The 25,000-nt window shown below is 41.2% G+C and overlaps 1 protein-coding gene across 1 annotated transcript in view; it reads right to left on the bottom strand.

The window, feature by feature from the left end:
- The window catches only part of LOC125484635 (phosphatidylinositol 4,5-bisphosphate 3-kinase catalytic subunit beta isoform-like), a gene marked incomplete at its 5' end in the record, with an annotated part of 26,673 nt that extends 1,678 nt beyond the window's left edge, over positions 1 to 24,995 (bottom strand). Inside the window, 7 exons of the mRNA XM_048604119.1 lie at positions 81 to 177; positions 1,658 to 1,903; positions 9,512 to 9,601; positions 11,412 to 11,579; positions 16,814 to 16,996; positions 23,209 to 23,432; positions 24,773 to 24,995. Coding sequence (XP_048460076.1) covers positions 81 to 177; positions 1,658 to 1,903; positions 9,512 to 9,601; positions 11,412 to 11,579; positions 16,814 to 16,996; positions 23,209 to 23,432; positions 24,773 to 24,995 — 1,231 coding nt within the window. The remainder of the gene's footprint in view (positions 1 to 80; positions 178 to 1,657; positions 1,904 to 9,511; positions 9,602 to 11,411; positions 11,580 to 16,813; positions 16,997 to 23,208; positions 23,433 to 24,772) is intronic.
- Between the last annotated feature and the right edge of the window lie 5 nt (positions 24,996 to 25,000).

Here is a 25,000-nt window from a genome sequence, read left to right as displayed (position 1 = left end):
TATGGAAAAGAAATTCTGAAAATGTAACAATTATCTTTTTGAATTCACTTAGAACAAGGTGTACCCAAGAGAACACTTACCAGGAAATGACGACCAGCAGTGCAGTGATAGGTCACCACTCTTCAGCTGTCCTCTGAAGTCAAATATCATTGTGTTCACCCATGCAATTGGATAGTGCTAATGGTGAAGGAAGGATTTGCATTTATCTCATGCCTTTTACAATCTTAGGGCTTGTTAAAGTTCTTTATAGCCAAAATATGCAGTTCTTGTTACAGCTGTAAGGAAATGGGAGTGGGATTGATTGTTTGGGGGGGGGGGCAACAGTGCAAGGGTGCTTGTGCTTCAACAGTATAGAACACTTTCTGGCCTCGGAGGGCTATGGAGTGGATTCACTGGCGCATACTACAACTTAGAGGGTTAAATTATGAAAACACATACCAGAAACCTGAGGTTACTGAGGAAGGAAGGGTGCGATTGTGACCCAAAAGTCTAGTCCATGCATTGATTACCCTCTGAGGAACAATAAAAAGTTGATGCTAAAAGATGTTGGTCTTGCTCATTCGGTACAATCATCCATTCCCATGCTGGATCTGAGGCAACAACATGTTTAATTCTGTCTTCCGGCTAACAAGACAACCAGAGGCAAATGGGAGATCTGACAGAACATGGAATTTGGGAGTCCAAGCGCAATTTATCAAGGATGCACTCCTTCAGTGAGAGTGGAATTTTTTGATCAACACCTGGTATGACATTGTTTATCCACTAGATGGAGGCTTGGCCAACTCGTGACGAGCAAATGGAGTAAAAACTGAAAGAACTGCAGATGCTGTGAATCAGGAACAAAAACAAAGTTGCTGGAAAAGCTCAGCAGGTCTGGCAGCATCTATGAAGAAAAAAAACACGAGTTAACGTTTTGGGTCCGGTGACCCTTCCTCAGTCATGCTGAGCTTTTCCAGCGACTTTGTTTTTGTTGCAGCAAACGGAGTAAATGTGAAGGAGAAAAGCAAACCCAACCACAAATTAAAATTACAGGCCCCCATTACTCTCTCAAGCCACACAGCACATGTTCAAGACAAACAACTCCTGCCTTGCAAAATCATAGCTTATGTGATTATAAGCAACAGAATTAAAACTATTTTGCATCACAATTAGGAACACATTCACACAGTGTCATTGGTATGAAGCTTCGCATCAATGTAACCTTTTTAAGAGTATGCAAGGTATAACAGATTGAGCTGATTCCTAAAAGAAACAGATTAAGATTCTTTCTTCTCAAAGTCCTCAGAACATTTTATTCTGGCATCAATAACATAAATAAGGTGCATTTATGTCATGCCTTTAATGCAGTCAACCATCACCAGGCTTTTTTTTCAAACAGGCACATCAAACAAAATTTGACATTAGACCACATTAGATATTAGGACAGGCGATTAGTAATTTGGCAAAGACGCAAGTTATAAGGAATGCCTTTAAGAAGGAAAGTAGCAGAGAGGCTCAACAGTCTGGATGTTTAAGTGCCAGTTGAGCTTCCAGGCTATAATTGCAAATTAACTGCACTGCCTTTACAAAATGAAACCACTTACACAGATCCTACGGTTGCTATCAGAATGTAGACTTAGCAAGGCTACTAAGGCATAGACAAAGTGTAGAAACTAACCACTTTTCCCGCTTTCCGAATGGTCTGGTATTTGGTCACATTCTTTGTTGATTTCTGTTTCTTCACTTTATCCATCACTCCATACACAGCAAAACAGAGTCGGGACATTCTTGGCAGATCACAGACATTTATCTCAAAGTCCAGTGTCTCATTCCATACAAGGTCATTTTTCCCAGAAATCTCGTTGCTTACAACAGGTTTACAAAGGAGTTCAGTTCCATGGAAAATCCCAGCCCTGACCTGAACCTAAAGAACAAAAAACCCATGATTAATATCTGGACTGTGACAAAATGTAAAGAGCTGTTTCAGAATTACAGTACAATTTCATGAGATGGTTCATGTGAAATCTTTTTACAAGTTCATGACCAATGAGATTTTCTTCACATATAAATCACTACAATAACATAAACCTAACTTGCCAGGTCTGTATAGCAGATAAACTCAACCAAACAGCAGCCACATACTTGCTATGTTTGGTGAATTCGTACAGATCCTCATTCTTTTTCCCTGTAAAACAGGTGTTCCAGAATTAGAATCAGTCACAGAGTCAGAGTCAGAGAGATATACAGCACGAAAGCAAATCCTTCGGTCCAACTTGCCCATGCCAACCCGATATTCCAGATAAATCGAGTCCCATTTGCCAGCATTTGGTCCCTATCTTTCTAAACCCTTCCTAGTCATATACCCATCCAGAAGCCTTTTGAATGTTGTAATTGTACCAGCCTCTATCACTTCCTCTGGCAGCTCATTCCACATACGCACCACCCTCTGCATGAAAACATTGCCCCTTAGGACCCTTTTAAATCTTTCCCCTCTCACCTTAAACCTATACCCTCTAGTTTTTGACACCCTACCCCGGGAAAAGACCTTGTCTATTTACCTTATCCATGCTCCTCATGATTTTATAAACCTCTTTAAGGTCACCCCACAGCCTCTGACGCTCCAGGAAAAACAGCCCTAACCTATTTAGCCTCTCCCTATAGCTCAAACCCTCCAACCCTGACAACATCCTTGTAAATCTTTTCTGAACCCTTTCTAGTTTCACAACATCCTTCCTAAAGCAAGGAGACCAGAATTGCACACAGTATTCCAAAAATGGCCTAACCAATGTCCTGTACAGCCACAACATTACCTCCCAACTCCGTCACTCAATGCACTGGCCAATAAAGGCAAGCATGCCAAACACCATCTTCACTATCCTATCTACCTGGGACTCCACTTTCAAGGAACAATGAAACTGCATTTCAAGATCTCTTTGTTCAATCCCTTTCCACAACACACAATGATTCAATCCACATTGTGTTATTTTTCTTTCGTAATCTAATGGGACGAACACCAATAATGTGCCAAAAGGAGTTCTTCTCGATCACATTTTGAAATGTCCCATGATCATAAAGGGTTCCAAATGAAATCAGGTCTTTCTTTAAGAGATAGTAGGAACTGCCTATGCTGGGGTCTGAGATAACAATTAGTAGAGCTGGATGAACACAGCAGGCCAGGCAGCATCAGGGGAGCAGGAAAGCTGACGTTTCGGGTCTCGACCCTTCTTCAGAAATGGGGGAGGGGTAGGGGGCTCTGAAATAAATAGACTGAGGGGGAGGTGATGATGGAAGGTGAATAGAGGAGCAGATAGGTGGAGAGAAGACAGACAGATCAAGGAGGTGGGGAGGAGGCTAGTAGGTAGGAAGTCGGGGTGGGGTTTGGTCAGTGAGGTGGGAGGAGCAGATAGGTGGGAGAAAAAAAACAGACAGGTCAATTAGGCAGGGATGAGCTGGGCTGGTCTTGGGATGAGGTTGGGGGTGGGGAGATTTTGAAGCTTGTGAAGTCCACAATCAGACCATTGGGCCGCAGGGTTCCTAAGTGAAGTATGAGATGCTGTTCTTCCAGACTTTGGGTGGCATCGTTGTGGTACTGCAGGAGGCCCAGGATGGACATGTCGTCTAAGGAGTGGGAGGGGGAGTTGAAATGGTTCGCGACTGGGAGGTGTAGTCGTTTGTCACGAACCAAGTATAGGTGTTCCACAAAGCGGTCTCCAAGCCTCCGCTTGGTTTCCCCGATGTAGAGGAGGCCACATCGGGAACAGCTGATACAATATACCACATTAGCAGATGTGCAGGTGAGCATCTGTTTGATGTGGAAGGTTTTCTAGGGGCCTGGGACGGGGGGAGTGCAGGGGCAGGTGTAGCACTTCCTGTGGTTGCAGGGAAAAGTGCCGGGGTGGTGGGGCTAGTGGGGAGTGTGGAGCAGATGGGGGAGTCACGGAGGGAGCAGTGGATAAGGGTGGAGAGGGAAAAATGTCCTTGGTAGTGGGGTCAGATTGCAGATGGCGGAAGTGTCAGAGGATGATGCGTTGGTACGCGAGGACGAGGGGGATTCTGTCTTTGTTGTTGTTGCAGGGAGGGGGTGTGAGGGATGAGTTGCGGGAAATGCGAGAGATGCGGTCAAGGGAGTTTTCGACCACTACGGAGGGGAAGTTGCGGTCCTTTAAAAAGCGAGGACATCTGGGATGTCCGGGAGTGGAATGCCTCATCTCAGGAGCAGATGCGGCGGAGGCAAAGGAATTGGAAATAGGGGATGACATTCATTGCATGAAGGTGGGTGAGAGGAGGTGTATTCTAGGTATCTGTGGGAGTCGGTGGGGTTGAAATAGATATCAGTTTCCAGGTGGTTGCCAGAGATGGAAACAGAGAGGTGCAGGAAGGAGAGAGGGGTATTGGAGATGGTCCAGGTGAACTTAAGTTTGGGGTCGAAGGTGTTAGTAAAGTGGATGAACTGTTCGAGCTCTTCATGGGAGCATGAGGTGGCACCGATACAGTCATCGGTATAACAGAGGAAGAGGTGGGGGATAGGGCCAGTGTAGCTGCGGAAGAGACTTTCTTTAAGTCTTCCCCAAACTGGAAGAACATGCAGTTTCGTTGAGACTTGGGCATGGGGTGGGGTGGGGAAGGTGAATTTTAAATCTCCCATTCAAAACTGAAGAGCTGGAAAGAGCTCAAAATTTACTTCAGACTACCTTGGAAGCATTACATAATTTTGCCTTTCCCTCTTCTTTACCTGTCTTTCAACCCATTTCTTGTCCACTGAAGTAAATATTCAAACTTGGATTCCACATTGTTAGTTAATGGCTCTTCAGTTTGGTTGACTGAAGAGGAAAGTTGTTGAAACAGATTCCCAGCAAAGGGCACAGAGCTGAAGCAGCTCTCTAATCACTGTACATTGCCATCCAAAACCCTCTAAATGTTTGTATGCAGCTGTAAGTGTAATGGATGGCAAGTATCATTTGTTCACTATTGACCAGCACGGTAGCTCAGTGGTTAGCACTGCTGCCTCACAGTGCCAGGGACCTGTGTTCGATTCCAGCTTCTGGTGACTGTTCAGATTCCACCTGCACATTCTCCCTGTGTCTGCATGTGTTTCTTCTGGGTGCTCCAGTTTCCGCCCACCGTCCTAAGATGTGCAGGTTAGGTGGATTGGCCATAGTGAAATTGGCTGCAGCGTTCAGGAACGTGTAGGCCAGGTAGATTAACCACGGGAAATGTGGGGTTACAGGATAAGGTAGGGGGCTTAGTCTGGGTGGGATGTCCTTTAGAGGATTAATACGAACTCAATGGGCCAAATGGCTTCCTTCTGTACTATAAGGATTCTATGATTGCAAAATCAAGGCCATTGTAACCAACACAATTTTTATATATATGGCTTGTCAATATGGATTCAGAAGCTTCGGTATAAAGACATCCCAGGCAAAAGTGTCATACAAATAAAGAAGCAGGAGGAAGCCCTTCAAATTGGCCTCACCTTTCACCTCATGGCTGATCGGACTATAAATTAAATATACATTCCCATCTATCCCTGATAACCTCTCACCTTCTGTTGACTAGGAATCGGTCTAAATTCTGTTTAATCAGCTTTTCAGGAGAAACATCTGAAGGCTCAACCCGCTTTTGGAAATAAAATCTTGTCTCAACTCAGATTTAAAACAATACTTTGTTAATAAATAAAAAAGTCATCTCCAGTTCAAGACTCCCTCATAAGAGGAAGCACCCTCTCCACATCTCCTCTGTCAAGACTCTTCAGGATTTTGTACATTTTGATCCCATCACCTCTACTCTTCTAAACACCAGAAGACACAAGCCTAGTCATTACAACATTTCCTCACAAGTCAATTTGTCCATTTCATCTTGGAGATCTACAATCTCTCATCGCTTATAATAATATCATTATTTTTAGTTCTACTTGCCAAAAATGGACAATTGCACATTTTCCCTCTCCATTTACTTTGTTTGCCACACCCTTGACCATTCTCTTTCAAATCATACAATGACAAATACAATAATTGCCTTGAGTTAATTTTATACCCAAGAGTCAAACCATACTCTATTAAAGCAATTTTACTAACTCAGCTATTTCTGTTCTCCCAAATGACTTCAGCAAAGTTGGTGGAAAGTGACTACTACTCAGGTTAATGACCTTGGAACCTTTAGCCAGAGATGGTTCAGCCACAAACCATGGCACTTTAGCCACAGCTAGGGAAGTAGAGTCCAGCTGGCTTTCCCTCAACAGGCACAGTAGCATTTGAGACATGGGAAGGAATGAGATATGTTGACATTCTGGAAGAGGGCAAACAGTAAAAGAGAGCGAGAGGCATTACAGACAGAAAACAGAAATAAATATTCAAAGAGAGCAAAGAATAGATAGAAGCAGAATGGAAATGCAGATCAACTGGACCAGGTTGCACTAATGGCTCTGGTCTCCCTCTCTCTCTCAAGGGGAGGAACAAATATTTGCTCACTAAAGTCAGAATACTACTTAAACTGAAATACAGACAGAGGTTGAACGGTCACGTTGCCTCGTACAAATAGTAAAATAAGAATCCAAAGGTGACCCGAGAACTTTCTATGAGATTGCAATTGTATTTCTGTCGGGGTTATCATTTGGAGTTGTGACATGCTTTGTGTGACTTTGAACTAATTACATTACACAATTTGTGTTAGTGCAAAGAAAACTACTACTATGCATTAGCAGCAAGTGTTGCAACTCATCTGAGAGTGCACCTATGCACTACTTCTAGATTATTTGAGGCACTATTTCTTAGAATAGAATGAAGAGCAGATATATCTCCCTGATCAGTTATAGTAAGCTAATTTTGAACATTGAAGAATATGAGCTGTAATGTATTGTTGTCTTTTTAAACATTGTGAGGCTGTACACAGTCACTGTGTACAAAATGCGTTTGGCCGCATTGACAACATGGCAGATTGTGTCACATTCATAATTCTATCCATTTTAAAATAGTGATGGAACAGGATAGACTGGATCTAAAAGTTAAAATTTTTAATTGGAGGAAGACCAATTTCAACAGTATCGGGCAAGAACTTTCAAAAGCTGATTGGTGGCAGATGTTCACAGGTAAATGAACGGTTGGAAAATGGAAGGCTTCAAAAAAAATGAGACGACGAGTGTCCAGGGACAGTACATTCCTGTTTGGGTGAAGGGCAAGGCTGGTAGGCATAGGGAACACTGAATGACTAGAGGAATTGAGGTTTTGGTCAAGAAAAAGAAGTAAGATATGCCAGGTATAGACAACAGAGATCAAAAATCCTTAGAAGAGTACAAAGGCAGTAGGAGTATACCTAAGAGGGAAATCAGGAAGGCAAAAAGGGAACATGAGATAGCTTTGGCAAATAGGGTTAAGGAGAATCCAAAGGGATTCTACAAATACATGAAGGAAGAAAGGGTAACTAGGGAGACAATAGGGCCCCTTAAACATCAGCAAGACTGCCTGTGTGTGGAACCGCAGGAGATAGGGGAAGAAACCAAATAAGTATTTTGCATCAGTGTTTACTGTGGAGAAGGATATGGAAGAAATAGAACGTGAAGAAATAAACAGCGGCATCTTGAAAAACGTCCATATTGCAGAGATGGCGGCACTGGAGGGCTTAAAATGCATAAAGGTGGATAAATCCCTGGGATCTGATCAGGTGTACCCTAGAACTCTGTGTGAAGCTAGGGAAGTGATTGCTGGGCCTCTTGCTGAGATATTAGAATCATCGATGGCCGCAGATGAGGTGCCGGAGGACTGGAGGTTGGCTAATGCAGTGCCACTATTTAAGAAAGGTGGTCTGGAAAAGCCAGGGAACTATAGACCAGTGGGCCTGACATCAGTGGTGGGCAAGTTGTTGCAGGGAATCCTGAGCAACAGGATTTACTTGTATTTGGAAAGGCAAGGAATGATTAGGGATACACAACATGGCTTTGTGCATGGAAATCATGTCTCACCACTTAATTGAGATTTTTGAAGAAGTAACAAAGAGGATTGATGAAGACAGAATGGTGGATCTGATTTATACAGGCTTCAGTAAAGCATTTGACAAGGTTCCTCATGGTAGACTGGTTAACATGGTTAGATCACATGGAATTCAGGGAGAAATAGCTATTTGGATCCAGAACTGACTTGAAGGTAGAAGACAGAGGGTGGTGGTGGAGGGTTGCTTTTCAGACTGAGGCTGTGACCAGCGGTGTGCCACAAGGATCAGGGCTGGGTTCACTGCTTTTCGTCATTTATATAAATGATTTGGATGTGAACAATGGAAGTATGGTTAGTAAGTTTGCAGATGACACCAAAATTGGAGGGATAGTGAACAGCAAAGAAGGTTACCTTGCAGTACAATGGGATCTTGATTGGATGTGCCAACGAGCCAAGGAGTGGCAGATGGAGTTTAATTTAGATGAATGTGAGGTGCTGCATTTTGGAAAGGCAAATCAGGGCAGGACTTATACACTTAATGGTAAGGTCCTGGGAAGTGTTGCTGAACAAGGAGACCTCAAAGTGCAAGTTCTTTCTTCTGTGAAAGTAAAGTCACAGGTAGATAGGATAGCGAAGAAAGCATTTGGTACGCTTGCCTTTATTGGTCAGTGCATTGAGTTAGGAGGTTATGTTGCAGCTGCACAGGACAATGGTTAGGCCACTTCTGGAATACTGTGTTTGATCCTGGTCTCCCTGCTATAGGAAAGATGTAGTGAAACTTGAAAGGATTCAGAAAAGATTTACAAGGATGTTGCCAGGGTTGGAGGGTTTGACCTATGGGAAGAGACTGAATAGGCTGGAGCTATTTTCCCTGGAGTGTCAGAGGCTGAGGAGTGACCTTATAGAGGTTTATAAAATCATGAGGGCCATGGATAGGGTAAATAGACAGGTCTTTTCCCTGGACCAAGAGAGTCCAAAACTAGAGGACATAGGTTTAAGGTGAGAGGGGAAAGATTTAAAGAGAGACCTGAGGGGCAATGTTTTCACGCAGAGAGCGATGCGTATATGGAATGAGCTACCAGGGGAAAGGGTGAAGGCTGGCACAATTACAACATTTAGAAGGTACCTGGACGGGTATATGAATAGGAAGGGTTTATGAGGGATATGGGCTAAATGCTGGTAAATGGGACTAGATTTATTCTGGATACTTGGTCAGCATGGACATGTTGGACCAAAGAGTCTGTTTCCTTGTTGTACATCTCTATGAGTCTGATGACTCTGAAGACAGAACACTAAGCAGAGTAAGAATACCAAGCTTTTCTGAAGCGAACTCCGGACATTTTTTAATGCCCATTACAAAGTCAGGCCATGAAAAGACATGAAAAGTAAGATGTTTTTCACACATTTACTGCTTTACTGTTTTTAACAGTTTAAAAAAAAACGTGGATCACATTTGCAGGCAAATCAGGTGACACAAAAACCTCCTTGGCCACCTCAAAACTTCAACGAACACAAATTTATGGACAGATTCCCTCCGATTCGTCTTAGAATTTTACTGGAGAACGCACATTTTTATCACTCAAATTAAAAGTGTTATTTATGATACTTACCCGTAGTGCTTCATCTGCATTTATTTTGATCCCACGAGTGAGAACAATCTTGAAAGGACTATTTATATCCCAAACGTTACCTGCCATTTGCTAGTAAACAAGGTATAAAAAATAAACAAATAAATGACTTTGTTTTGATATTTGAATAGTAATCGTTAAGCATGGTATCAAAGACAACATTGTGCGTAAAACCATCTGAACAGATTGACTAGAAATTATCTTTTTTAAAAAATGCATTAAGTTGTATCTGTTTGCAGCCTGAATTTTCAATTTAAGAAGTCAGGTGCTGGGCAAAACTTTAATGATACACCATGGTTTCCAACCAAAGTAGCTACACTAAAGCAAAATACTACTGACGTGATTAAATTACAGTAAACCATTGCGAACTAAAGGAGTGGTGCATTTTTAAGTCATATAATTTATCCTAGTTATTTTATGCCTATTTCAGCTTCAGGCTGTTAGTTATATATAGTAAATATGCTATAAAGCTGTTTCTAGGAAGCATTAAAAAAGCACAGCTGGCAAAGTGTTTGCATGACTCTGCTGTTAACAAGGAAGTCATAAATAACACATGGAATGTCAGAGAATTACTGCAGGGGTCATTTTTAGTTAAATTCAGTTGTATTTATTGGGAACAATGAAGAAAGATAATGACTGGTGAGATATACATGGAATTTCTGAAGATGTATTAATATTCCAAATGGTTAAATATGGATTTTAATTCACCTTCAAAAAATAAATGTTCAGAATTTTTTTAAAAATACTAAAGCATAGAAGCAGACCAATTTGCATCAAGATCAGTGTTGAGCATTCAACAGTTAATTCTAGACACAATGGGACAATTACTTGCTTTTCTGTCATTAGAATAGAGCACAGCAAATCTATTTTCAGACATTTCCTTCCACTCATAATCCTATATTCACTGATGTAGAATGTACAAGACAGCAAGTATAATTTCATTGACAGACAATGGAAACCATAGGTTCTCAGTGAAATGCACACTTTAGAAAAAAAAACACATTTTCATTTAACTATCACAGCACCTGTCGAAAGCATTACCATTCTACACCAGGTAAGGAAACTATCATTTAAAAATAATTGCATTCATCTAGTATCTATAAGCAACTTCAGTGTTGGCCTAACGTGCCTCACCTCTAACAATGTAACTTTGAATGCCCTATAAAAAGCAATGCAATTACCATCATACTATCTGTGCTTGGGTGTTAGATGAGGAATAAACATTGGTCAAGACTCCAAGGAGAACTCTGCTCTTCTTCAAAATACTGCCATGTGATGTATTTTATCTACTTCAAAAGGCAGCTCGACGTCTCTTTGAAAGAAGGCACCTTTAAAAAGCATAGCACTTTTTAGCATGGAGCTTTAGATATTTCAGATCAGGTCTTCAGATATAGGTGCAAGACTGCTACCAACTGACTAATTGGGAGGTAGGGAGACTTTTACCAGATCTCCTGGTCACTATGTTTTCTTGAAACAAACAATTTTATAATTAATATTTCCAAGACAAGTATATTTGAGCAAATTATACCACGCTCAATTTTTAACCAATTGTTCTTCCCCTTCTGCCCCTTCACATGCCATTAGATTTTTTGTAGATTATACTTCCATGGGCAACCCAGTTGTTCACTATTCATCTGAATTCAAGTCCAGCTTATAACCAAGGTCACCAGATCAAGTAAAATTCCACCCAAACTTAAAGCATAAAGAGCCAATTACTATTCCCACTGCAATCCAGCAAACAACAGTGAACACAACATAAACCTGAAGTAGACATGCTTGAAACCTTACCATTGTATATTTGACTAAACATGCAAATTTAAGATGCATTATTTAAAATGATAGATACTAAATCAAGACAAATGCTAACAACATAATCTCTTACAGAAATGGTCCGTCTCTTGGGTGGCAAAGGAAGAGGAGGAGTGGATGATTTCCGATGCAAGGCGATACCAATAGCTGACATTTCACGATCACACATCTCCTTAATTGTCCTGCAGTCAACTAGAGTCAGCTGAGGGTGGATTCCTTTTGACACGCAATTTCTTATATACTTAAAAAGGTATAGAAATCAAGGATTACATGGGATACCTTGTTCTTATCTAAAGGAACACTTAAACCACACAATAGCATCTTGATAACCACATTCAGAAACACATTCAAAAATACAAGCCATGCAGACAGTGCAGCAACAAAAATAGTTTGAAAATAAGAAATTTACAAATGGAAATTTAAAAGGAGGATTGATTACAATAAAGCTTGGTACACCATAAGATCAATGGATTAATAATTAAATGAATAGGTTCAAGTAATTGTAACAGGTAAAAGGGAAATGTACAATATTTCAAAACTTGGTAAATGATAGGATCAATAAAATTAACGTCAGTTCTCAGTGTACTGTGACAATACCATGTTCTACCTCATATTACTTCTCAATATCTCCACTGTTGCTAACTATCAGTCTGCTCACCAACATTCAGAACTGGACGAACAGAAACTCGGGTTGAATAAATACTTGGGAAGACTGTAGCCAATGCTACCAGACCTCATTTCATACACCATTCCCTAGATACTGAATCCAGCCTCCTCCCTGACGACTTTGAGACTAACTAAAGAGTATTCCTCATTTGACATAGCCTTGCTTAAATGTTGTTTCACTTGAATCATGTTTTTTTCTTGCAAGCTTCTTTCTTTGAGTTACATTGGTATTTCTTACATTATGCACTGTGTATCAGAATGCCATCTCCTGTCAGAGTCATCTGATGTCAGGACCGAATTGGCAATCTTCAATCTCTGCTGACTAGAGACTGAAGATAAGAAGCCATTGGCCACCAACAGGTAGGCTAATGGGTCCATGTCAGCCCTGCTGGCTTCTGGAAGGAAGCACCAAAGATACTTTAAATGAAGGTCCATGAGTTAAAATAGTCTAAGCTTTATGCATAGGAATCTACATCAGAGGATATACCATCAATCTCATGGCATGTATTCAGCTATTTTTTATTATAATGTCAATTAAACAAGCATTTCAAGGGCAAAAGGGGAACAGCTAGGGAATGTCATGAGCACCAAAATCATACAAACATTTATGTAATCACTAATGTAAATTACAGCATTGAATAGCATTGGTTCAGAGCTGCACCCTTTGTAACAAATTCAGAACTTGTGTTCAGTCCTTGTATACTTGTTCAAATAAACGTGGATTTTTTTTGCTTATCCATTAAAATCAGGCTTTTTTTGTAAGGTATGTCAGCTAGGACTGCAAAGTGCCAATATATATATTTATAATATATGTTACAGTATTTCAAATTGTACATGGGCAGGAAAACGTACCAAGGAACCCAGCTCTAACTTGAACATTAATTCCTAACGAAACCCATTTTTCACTTAAAGTCATTTCACTTCAAGTCGTGATTTCACTCCTGAAAATCACTGTGGTGCATGAGGACCAAGTGCAGTTTGTTTGCAATCTTGGTTTCATATTTGACTCCAAAAGAAGATTCCCAACAAATGTGTGCCATCACAAAAAGACTGCCTATTTTCACATGTGAATCATTGTCCAACTTCAATCCTATCTTAGCTCTTCTATTGTTGACACTCTAACCCAAGTCCTCTTACCTCTAGACTCGACTATTCCAATGGTCTGAGACAACAAGGTGCAGAGCTGGATGAACACAGCAGGCCAAGCAGCATCAGAGCAGCAGGAAGGCTTTTGATGTTTCGGGCCTAGACCCTTCATCAGAAATGGGGGAGGGGAAGAGGGTTCTGAAATAAATAGGGAGAGGTGGGGAGGCGGAAAAAAGATGGATAGAGGAGAAGATAGGTGGAGAGGAAACAGTCAGGTCAAAGAGGCAGGGATGGAGCCAGTAAAGGTGAGTGTAGGTGGGGAGGTAGGGAGGAGATAGGTCAGTCCAGGGAGGACGGACAGGTCAAGGGGGCGGGATGAGGTTAGTAGGTAGGAGATGGGGGTGGGGCTTGAGGTGGGAGGAGGGGATAGGTGGGAGGAAGTACAGGTTAGGGAGGCGGTTTGACATTTCGGGGATGCTGCTTGGCCTGCTGTGTTCATCCAGCTCTGCACCTTGTTGTGTCAGATTCTCCAGCATCTGCAGTTCCTACTATCTCTATTCCAATGCGCTGCTGGCTGTTGTCCAATGTTCTACCCTCTAAATGTAACCATGCCCAAAACTCATCCACTCATGTCTTCACTTGCACTAAATCCTGTCACCTATCACAGCAGTGCTCAATGTCTTGCACTGGCTCCTGGTCAGGTGATGTCCAGATTTTCAAATTCTTATTCTCATTTTCAAATTCTTCCACAGACTCAGTCCAACCCTATTTTTACTGTCCTCTAGCCCAACAAAATAAGTGCACACATCTAATTTTGGGCTCGAGTATCCCTTATTTTATTCTTTCTGCCTTGGTGATTGCATTTTCAGTTACACTGGGTACTCTCCATACACTTCTCTGTGTCTCTTTTCCTCCTTTACTAGACTATCTAAAAACTTCTTAAAACTTCTCATGTGTGTGAGTCATAATGTTTTATGATGCTTCTGTGAAGAACCCTGGGAATGTTACAAAAATAGACTTTGTTATGAAAATATCTCATTTTAAGTGTAGCAACAGCATATAAGTACTGATCAAATTAGACGTGCTAGTACGCTGCAATTGCTGCCACTAGACTCCTGGAAGCCTATATTTTATTGAGTCCTATTGGCTCCTGCTGGTTGTTCTTTTAAATGTAAATCTAAACTATTCCCATTTTGCTAGCAGGTGTAAACGAGCCCCTCCTCCCAGAGAAGCCTGACTGCAATAACTGCACTATTCACATTGTGCGCTGGTGTCCCTGTAGTCATTGAAGGTCTACATTTGTAAACAATCTTCGTGCCAGCTGGGTAATGCCGTCAGCAATTAAGTCATTGGACTGTAATTACTGGTACATGTGACTATATAAACCTAGTTTTGAGAGGATCTGAAGACCGCAATTAAAATTATCTGGTATCTGAAAAGCAGGAATCGTTTTAATATACCCGATTTCGGTCAACAACTTACACTAGAAAGAGGGTCACTGACTGACCATCAGAAGCTATTGGGTGTAGCAACACACAGGAAGTTAATAATAGCAATACTGCAGCAGAAATCTGTTCTTAAGTTAATTTGCTCTAAAGGGAAAGCTTCTTCTCCTCTACATTCTATAACGAGTGTATTTTAGTAGTGGTTCTATAATTTTCTATAATTTGTAGGTGTGTTTAAAGTAAGTATATTACTTCATATCACGTTTCTACATTTTATGCAACACTACTTAGATAAAAAGTTACAATGCTGTGATAAAGGCCATGCATTTTGTAACAATCTTGCAGGATGTGGAAGTCCCTGGATCGTCTGACAATTCAGGACAAACACAGTTGCAGGAATTATATCTGTTATATGTTCATTCAATATCAGTCAAGTAACTAGATAAAAACAGAAGAAACTCCATCACCTGTGAGAGGTTTAAATACCGAATCCAAGAAGGGGTTCACCTAACAACAGAGCAACAGAGTATGTGGTGGTAAGAGATACAGGAAACTCAATGTTATTACAATTACTCAGCTCTTCCTTCAGTCTTCTCCATGTCTGTTTGATAATCTGCTGTCTTTTCTTTTCTGGCAGCTTATATCTCACGGAGGAGGCTTCATGATAAATCATATCCAACAATCTGTTCTGAAAACTCTGCTTATGTTTTGACAACCACAACAAATTCCCTCATCACAGTTGAAACAGTCAATCATACTTTGTTCTAAATAATATGACCCATAACATTGTGAAAAGTGTATCAATATTCCCTTTCACTCAATGTTAACAGATCTTTTCAAAGAAATTCATGATCCAAATCCACTTCTTCAAAAGCTAAGATAACAATTAGTAGAGCTGGATGAACACAGCAGGCCAGGCAGCATCAGGGGAGCAGGAAATCTGACGTTTCGGGTCTAGGCCCTTCTTCAGAAATGGGGGAGGGGAAGGGGATTCCGAAATCAATAGGGAGAGAGGTGGAGGCGGATAGAAGATGGATAAAGGAGAAGATAGGTGGAGAGGAGACAGACAGGTCAAAGAGGCAGGGTTGGAGCCAGCAAAGGTGAGTGTAGGTGGGGAGTTAGGGAGGGGATAGGTCAGTCCAGGGAGGACGGACAGGTCAAGGAGGCAGGATGAGGTTAGTAGGTAGGAGATGGGGGTGGGGCTTGAGGTGGGAGGAGTGGATAGGTGGGAGGACAGGTTAGGGAGGCGGGGACAAGTTGGGCTGGTTTTGGGATGCGGTTGGGGGAGGGGAGATTTTGAAGCTTGTGAAGTCCACATTGATACCATTGGGCTGCAGGTTTCCCAAGCGAAATATGAGATGCTGTTCCTGCAACCTTCGGATGGCATCGTTGTGGCACTGCAGGAGGCCCAGGATGGACATGTCGTCTAAGGAGTGAGAGGAGGAGTTGAAATGGTTCGTGACTGGGAGGTGCAGTTGTTTGTTGCGAACCGAGCGTAGGTGTTCTGCAAAGTGGTCCCCAAGCCTCTGCTTGGTTTCCCCGATGTAGAGGAGGCCACAACGGGCACAACAAAAGCTAATTTGTTTTTCCATGGAGTCTTATCCTATCTGCTTACCAGGTTTTGTTACAAACTGTCCATTTGATTTTTGAGCTACATTATTTACTAACCAACTAGAAAACAGGGGCAAAACCATTACTTCTGTGGAACAAATACTCAACAAGACTGTTTAAATCCTTTAGCAAATACCAAGCATTTTCTGACCTACTTATTTTTTTCCCCCGTCAGTAATGTTGTTAGGCAGAAAGGAAAGAGATATTTCAACAACTTGTATACAATCTTTCAGTGCAAGCATTTGGAAATGCCTTAAAAACAGTCAAAAACTAGCATTTTTCCAGTAAGTGCCACAAATGATAAAAACTGGTAAGGTGTTCTGGGCATAGATCATGTGAAAATTAAGGCCCAGGTAATGAAAAGATATTTTAAGAAACCCAAGAATCTGAAGTACAAAGATTGCAGTTTCCTTTACACAAATACAGTTTGGCAGATCGTCTTCATGTAACATACATGTTTTATCTAAAACTGTTATGCACATTACACAAATGTTAAGCTCCAAAAAGTTTAAATATCAGAGATTTTTCTCTGCACTTCCTTCCCTTTCTCCTTTGCCCACCTCACAAGGTAGTATTTACATGTCAAGTACAGAAGAGGCAGGCAAATAAATTGCTTCACATTTTACAAAACTACCTGTTGTATTTGACGCAAGTTCTTGCAACGTACCCGGAATTGAATCAGTGGCTGCTCGCCAAACAGGTATTCCTGCTTTCCACTTATGCGCAGCACAAAATCTCTGGGATTGAACTCCTCATTCTCTTTCCCATGGTTGGTCAGCTGTTTCCGAATGGCAAGCTCATTTAAGTGAAGGGGATTCAAGTTTGGAGATACCTGGAAATTGAAGATGTCCTGCAAGGAGAGAGAGAACTAACCGTTCTGAATCTGCATTGAAAAAAACAGGTCTTGTAAGACACAAGACATGCAATGCTTATTGCCTTCAAACATTGGTTTATAATGGAAAAGAAAAGTTTAAAATACCAAACAGTTTGTGACCATGACTGTAGAGAAGCAAAGATAATCTTCTTCTGTCTATGCCATCCTATTACCTTGATTCCACTGTAAAAGGACTTTCTTTTTATGTTGGCATTTTCTTTTCACTAGCCTTCCATTCACTGTTCATCCCCACACCATAGACATGTGGGATACATTACTTCAGCATGGTTTTTCAGCATCTAATAGACTACTAAAGCTAACAAATAATCCCAAAATTTGGATGTCTAGGGTTCCTGCTCTAGGGCTTGCAAGCGAACTGTAAACTGCAGATGAGGACAGCAATGCCCTCAATTCCAACGTCTACTGTGAACATACAAATAACATTAGCTTGAGCAAGAAACCAAAGGCTGGGCTGTACCTGTAGCGCTGCAGCAAAATAAGCAATCAAGGTTAAAGAAATGTTAAGGGACATTGGTGGAAAAAGCTTGCTCCACGTTCACTTTAAAATACATTTTGTTTACACAAAAGAAATGGAGGAAAAGTAGGTCATTCTCTTAGAGCCAAAAATTTGACTTGTTTTTCAAACCTGCAGCTGTACAGTGATGGTCAGCAGACTGAGATTTCTAAGACCGCAGCCTTACTTTACAGTATCATTGTAACTACTTCTGGGAATGGAAGATTGTATCAAATACTAACCCAATTAACGATTCCACTAACACCAGCTGCACTCATTTAAAACAAAACTGTCTTTTAAAAAAATTACCACAGAAAAGAGACACAAAAAGTCACTGCTTAACATCAGCTTAAATCAAATCTTTGAATGATAATTATTCAGAAAATTGGCTCAGCGTATTACAGCAAAGGTCAAGGCTTATCAAGTTGTGAAAACTAATCCAGTACATATCCCTCTTTCACCATTTCCCTGTGATGCATGTCAAGTACTTGTTTAATTCCCTTTTGAAGGCTACTGTTGAATTTGTACCTACCCTATTGTCAGATAGTGCATTTCACATCCTAATCATCACATATCCCCACTTACTTACTCATTCTTCATCTCAGTTGAATTAGTAAAAAAAGACCTAACAACTGATCTAGGCATTCAGATGCTCCTCATTACCTACCATGCAGTGATATTGCTGGTGATCTAAGCAGGTCGACAACGGATGAGGACAGTCGCATTCTCAGCTATAGCATTCACCAATTTCATGGGAATGGCCATCAGTTGAGCAAGAGGAATTGGGGCTGGGCTGTACCTTTGAGGTTACAGCTCAGTCAGCAGTCCAGGTAAGGAAAACGTTCTTCCCCTCATGTCACCTCTGCTTCTTTCACCAATCACTTTCAAATCCATGCTCTTCCAATATTAACATTTCAGCCACTAAGAACATTCCTCTTTATTTACACAATCCTACCCTTTATGACTTAGGAAGCTAAGACAACTTACTGTCTCTGCTCTGCACAACCTCAGCTTCCCAAGCCTATCCATGTGAATGTAATCCCACACCCTTGAGACAATACAGTGTGGAGCTGGAGGAGCACAGTAGGCCAGGCAGCATCAGACGAGTAGGAGAGTCGATGTTTCAGGTCGGGACCCTTCAGCAGGGCTAATGAATGGTTCCGATCCGAAACGTTGACTCTCCTGCTTCTCTGATATTGCCTGACCTGCTGTGTTCCGCAGGCTCCACACAGTACTGACTCTAACTCCAACATCTGCAGTTCTTGCGATCACCTTTGAGACAATGTTAGTAATTTTCTTCTGCATCTTCTTCAAAGCCTTTACTTCTCTTTTGCAAAATATAGGTTAGAAATTTAGACACAATGCTTCAACTTGGGGTAAACCTGTGCTTTATTTAGGTTTAGCATCACTCCTTTGCTTTCATTCTGCCTTTTTTCTTTAAAATATAGCCCAGACATCTCATGCTATTTATTACTGTTTTGAAATTAGAAGGATGAGCCAATAAAGAGTTTTGTACGGCATTCATATGTCTCTCTCTTTTCTTACCAATAGTTTCTATTTTCTTGTCATATTCTTTCTACCAAATTGTGTCCCCTCATATTTTGCACTGAACTTCATCTTATCCCATCTATCTCCCCATTCCACCAGCATGGCTGTACCTCCTTGAGGTCAATTACTATATTTATCATTGTTTACTACTCTTCCAAGTTGTGTGCCATCTGCAAACTTAGAAATTACATTCTGTACCCATTAGTCTAAAGCCATTAATTTAGATCAACGTATATTAAGTATAGTAGTGGCCTTAGTGTGAAGCTTGACAAACTCCATTGCATGTCTTCATGGAACACGATTTACAATTTTCTTTTCTTTCCCTTGTCAATTTTACATCCATGTTACTATTCCTTTATAGCAAGGGTTTCAATTTTTCAACCAGGCCTAGTCTGTGGTACCTTACCAAATGTATTTTTAATAAAAACATATTTGTATTTTTGTAAGTCCATGTGGACAACATCAAATGCACAGGTCTCATACACTCTATCATCTCAATCAATTGAGTCAAACATAACTTGACCATAAATCAGTATAAACATGCACCACCGTGGCAAGAGGTTGGATCCTTTGATTGAATCATTTTCCGCATACATTGCAAATGCCTGATCTGAATTACTAACATTTCATATGTACATTTACAGGAGTAGAGATGGAGGAGACAACCCATATCACATCCACACCAGCTCTCGTCCATTAATCAATACTTAGCTAAGTAAGTGCATATTCTCTGGGGAATTATTATTTCTACATGCTTTCCCACGATCAACCTCAAACCGTTAAGACAGTAATTGCTGGGTTTATACTTCCCCTCCCATTGTTTAAACTTTGTTACATCAAAAGGTCCTTCTCCCATTGAAGGCAGCGGGCTTTCAATTCTGGTAGAATAATGTGCACAACCTGAGCAGAAACAAGGACAGAGATAGTAGGAACTGTAGATGCTGGACAATCTGAGATAACAAGGTGTAGAGCTGGATGAACACAGCAGGCCAAGCAGCACCAGAGGAGCAGGAAAGCTTCAAAATCTCCCCTCCCCCAACCGCATCCCAAAACCAGCCCAGCTTGTCCCTGCCTCCCGAACCTGTCCTTCCTCCCACCTATCCCCTCCTCCCACCTCAAGCCCCAGCCCCATCTCCTACCTACTAGCATCATCCCACCCCTTTGACCTGTCCGTCCTCCCTGGACTGACCTATCCGCTCCCTAACTCCTCACCTACACTCACCTTTACTGGCTCCACCCCTGCCTCTTTGACCTGTCTGTCTCCTCTCCACCTATCTTCTCCTTTATCCATCTTCTATCCGTCTCCCCCTCTCTCCCTATTTATTTCCAAATCCCCTTCCCCTCCCCCATTTCTGAAGAAGGGTCCAGACCCGAAACGTCAGCTTTCCTGCTCCTCTGATGCTGTTTGGCCTGCTGTGTTCATCCAGCTCTACACCTTGTTATCTCAGAAACGAGGACAGTCATTTTCAACAAGTAAAAGTCTAAGAGTGAAAAGGCAGATGAAAGGTCGATGAACAGCAAGCTAAATTGGAATCTAATGATTTTTTTTGAAATGCAGGAAACAAAGAACAAGTCAAGCAATGAGATAGTAAGAACTGTCGATGCTGGAGTCAGCAATAACACAAGTCAAGCAATGCCAGGTCCAGTTTTATTTAAAGTAGGATGGGTAAAATAATTCAGAAATCTACATTCCAAGCTTGGAGAGAAGAAACAGAATATGGGGCAAATATCCAAGACATTGTTTATGCAAAATTGGACTTTGCTTGAGTAGATAAGAACCCACTTTTCCTTCATCGGAACACAATAATGTTAGTTTTTCTGCCCTACCACTTCTCAACTTTGGAAGAATGTCAGATTTATATTTCCTGAATAAATGTTATTCAGCCAGTAACAGTATTTATCGGTTCTCCAGAAGCCACACTGATATTGACTCTCTCCCTGCCAAAGACAACAACTCTTCTGAAGAAATTAGAACCGGTGTCAGGAGTCAATTTAAAAAAAAACTTGAGAACAAGCTAGATTGCAGAAATTGAAAGGTTTCATGAAAAAAAACTTCTATGCAAAGTGTTGCTATCTTTCTGACAGAACAGGAATGCTTTACTATGGAATTAGTGGTAACCAAAGAAATAAGCTTGAGCAAAATACAATGCAGAGCTATCTGGACAATGACCGTATCTAGAGCAGGAAGCAAGCTGAAGTTTTCACTCCTCTACTTAACACAACCTAAGTTTCATGAACTCAATTAATTATCATTCACCCGGAGTAAAAAGTTGAACAAAGGCAAACCAGCTCCTAAGATCAGTTTAAAATCTAACTTAAATAAAAAAGAATTTTCTCAAAATTTCAAATAAGCTTAGGTCAATATCTTTGAATGCCACATTGCAATCACATGGGTTGCAGCAAAATTTGATATCACTCGAATTTACCCGAAGGGCCTTAAGTTGAATTTGCATTAGACAGAACAGCCTTCTCATACAGAAGGGATTCTGTTTCACCTTATACAATAATGTAAGGCCTTGGGTAGTGTTGTAGAAGAGAGGGACCTAGGGGTGCAGGTACATAATTCTTTGAAGTTTGTGTCACATACAGACAGGGTGGTTAAAAAGGCATTTAGCACGCTTGCCTTCATTGCTCAGTTCTTTGACTATAGGAGCTGGGATGTCCTGTTGAGGTTGTACAGGACATTGGTGAGGCTTCTTCTGGAATACAGTGTCCAGTTCTAGTCGCCCAGTCAAAGCAAGGATATTATTAAGCTGGAGAGGGTTCAGAAGAGATTTTACAGAATGTTGCTGGGTATGGAACGTTTGAGTTATAAAGAAAGGCTGGATAGGCTGGGACTTTTTTCACAATAACATATGAGGGTGAGAGGTGACCTGGTAGAAGTTTATAAAATAATGAGATGTATAGATAGAGTTGATGGTAGTTGTCTTTTCCCTAGGATGGGGGATTTCAAGACAAAAGAACACATTTTTAAGGTGAGAGGAGAAAGATTTTAAAAAAGACTTGGGCCAATTTTTTTTTTTAAACAGAGGGTGGTTCATGTGTGCAATTAACTTCCTGAGGAAGTGGTCGATGCATGTCCAATTACAATGTTTAAAAGATATTTAGATAAGTACATGAATAGGAAAGATTTGGAGAGTTATTGGCCAGGAGCAAGCAGGTGGGACTAGTTTTGGATTATGTTCGGTATGGACTGGTTGGGCCAAAGGGTCTGTTTCCATGTTGTATGACTCTGTGACTCAATACTATTTGCCCTGTTTACACAGTGTACAGCAGATTCCACAGTACCACAGTACTGGTACACACAAGAGACAGCTGTACATGTGCAAAATTGCTTTGTGAATACACTCTGCAATCAAAATTAGAGGCATTATGTGGTGAAAAATGTGCAAAATAAGAAAAGAAACTGTGCACCCCAAATGTAGATTGTTCCATTCTGATCCATACAGTTTAGTGAGTTGCACTATTCATTGATGCTGCCACAAATAGGACATACAGCTCACACAAATTTCAACAGTGAATAGTGCAAGGGTGGAAGTTCATGACTTTCCTAAAGATGAAACCAAGTCGTTTTATTACATCTGCATATTTTACATCATGATATCATAAGAATCTTGCTGTGGCAACATGGAGAAAGGCGTGCGCTGAGTTTTCTCGGTAAGATCTACTGAACCCCAAGCCAAATAGGCAATGCCATGGCCACAGAAGGGCTTCCCCCGAATCAAGAGCCTAAGGGCAGAGGTGACAGTCAGTTTGAGAAACTCGCTGCATTTGGACTTAGCAGCACCATCCTGGAGTCGCATGTAACCAGCAAGTAACACAGGGATAGGGGTATTTCATGAAGTGGAGGGGCACGGCGGGGGGGGGGGGGGGGGGGGGGGGGGGTAGATGGAATGGCTCTTACTGGGCCCCTCTTTACCATCCGCCAGCCCCACAATGAGGCACCGAATGTCTTTGATCAAAGGAATCCCTGGAGGTGATGGACTGAGAACCCAGTTTCACCGATCATGCACGTCAAAAAGGCAACAGGCCTGCCTGCATTAATTCCACCTGGATAAATCCCAACGCGGGCAAGATGAGGCCCTGAAGTGGTCAAAAGGGTGGTTAAAGAGTTTAGTGCACGTACCTGACAAGACTCGAACCGGATAGCTACGAGGAAATTGTCTTTGTGCAGTTTGTCTTCAGTATTATTAAAGCCAGCGGATTCAACTTCGGGAGGAAAGTTATGCTGCAACCAGTCCATCCAGGAGAGCCCTTGACGTTTCAACATATTCTCCTCATTGATTTTACGCATTTTGCTGCGGAATTCTTTAACCTCAGGGTCTGTTAGTGCATCAAACTCATGGAGACCTAGATCCCAACAACAACTATTAGGCTATCACATCAGTACAATCAGAATCTTGTTTTGTTTTTGGTCAGTTTAAATACTTAAAATGCCTCTGCCAGACAGTCAAATTGTTCTGCTCCCAAGTTTAGGATTCCACGTTATCAAATGGTGACTTAGACCCCAGACTTGGGTAAAGAGCAGTGCAGAAAAGGAAATGCTACCTATTCTTTACTCTATATTTTCTGAGAAAACAACAGTCCAACATATCATTTGCAGTCTTTTTCTAGGCCTTCTGGTGTCTCTTCCCACAGTGCACTGAGATTTTGCTGAGAATCATGGGAGACAACAGCCTAGAAATGACAGTTCTGTTTACGTAAATGAAAAAAGGAAAAGACACAGAGCAATGATTAACAATTTGCATTGTCAGCCAAACCTTCTAGTTAAGTGATACATCGCAAGATCTCTCCATATAAATAGGCTACAGCAGCGGTGAGGTTGATGTTAGCATAGACATGTGTGTATGGGTTGTGTGTGTCTACATGGACTCTAGAGTCAGTGGGTAATGGACATGCGTCAGACATCCTGAAAATAAATTGCAGTCAAAATACAAAATTCTTCCCTTCCCAGATTGGGACCAATGTGTCCTAAACAATTATAAATCAAACACTTGAGCAAACTGACTGAAACTAATGGTAACTGAAACTGCTGTTTAACATGTTTGCATAATGGAGTGCGTCATATGATCAGTAAATGCCAACTCTTGCTCTCAACTAACTTCAAATGGAATTAATTGCATGTGGTGTATAATGAACGTCAATACATTGTCAACTGTTTTTATGCTGAAGTTGAAAACTCAGACTGCCATCAAATCCTTAGGACCGCTCAGGAAACCCATATTCTTTTGCTAACTCCCACCCACTGCCAAACTGGACTGGAAAACTCATGTTTGTGAGTAGACATTAAAATTGATTATGGCAATTTTCACCATATTGGAGGTTAAAATAGTTTACAAGCTAAAGCAATGCAAAGAATGCTTTACCTAGTGCTTAGTCAGTCCATTTGGAGAGACTGAAGGATTTTAAATGCTTAAGACATAAATTAGGCCCAAATCATATTTATTGAACGGTGATAGGACTCACGCATAGTTACTGAACAATTATTTAACTTGTACTGGCCAAATTCAGTATAACTGCCATAATGCCAATGTTGAATAAAGTCAATCAAATAAACTGATAAGGTAAACCCAATAAAGTGAAATCAGTTTTCATTTTGGGTCAGTTGATAGATCTTATCAGATGACACTGTTGGCAGCAGAAGGGCAAGCCACAAAACATTGCTCACGCAAAACAAATGACTGACCTACCTTTCCCAATAAGTACACCAATTTTTGAATCCAGTAGTTTTTCAGATCTGTTGCAGTTCCTGGCTACAAGCTTTAAAACAGGAAGGAAAGGTCTAACATCACACAGGCGACGAGACTCATCCTCCAGCTCTTCATGCACAGCTGACTGGTTTACACATTGAAACATATAGGAATCCTGTTCGCCAAGAACACTGTACAGTGGGTATGCCTGTGCCTGTGTCCATAGGA

Source organism: Rhincodon typus, chromosome 13 (genome assembly GCF_021869965.1).
Source record: "Rhincodon typus isolate 14 chromosome 13, sRhiTyp1.1, whole genome shotgun sequence".
NCBI classification, from domain to species: Eukaryota; Metazoa; Chordata; class Chondrichthyes; order Orectolobiformes; family Rhincodontidae; genus Rhincodon; species Rhincodon typus.
The sequence above is the reverse complement of the archived record's forward strand: the minus strand, read 5'-3'. Positions and strand labels throughout refer to the sequence as shown.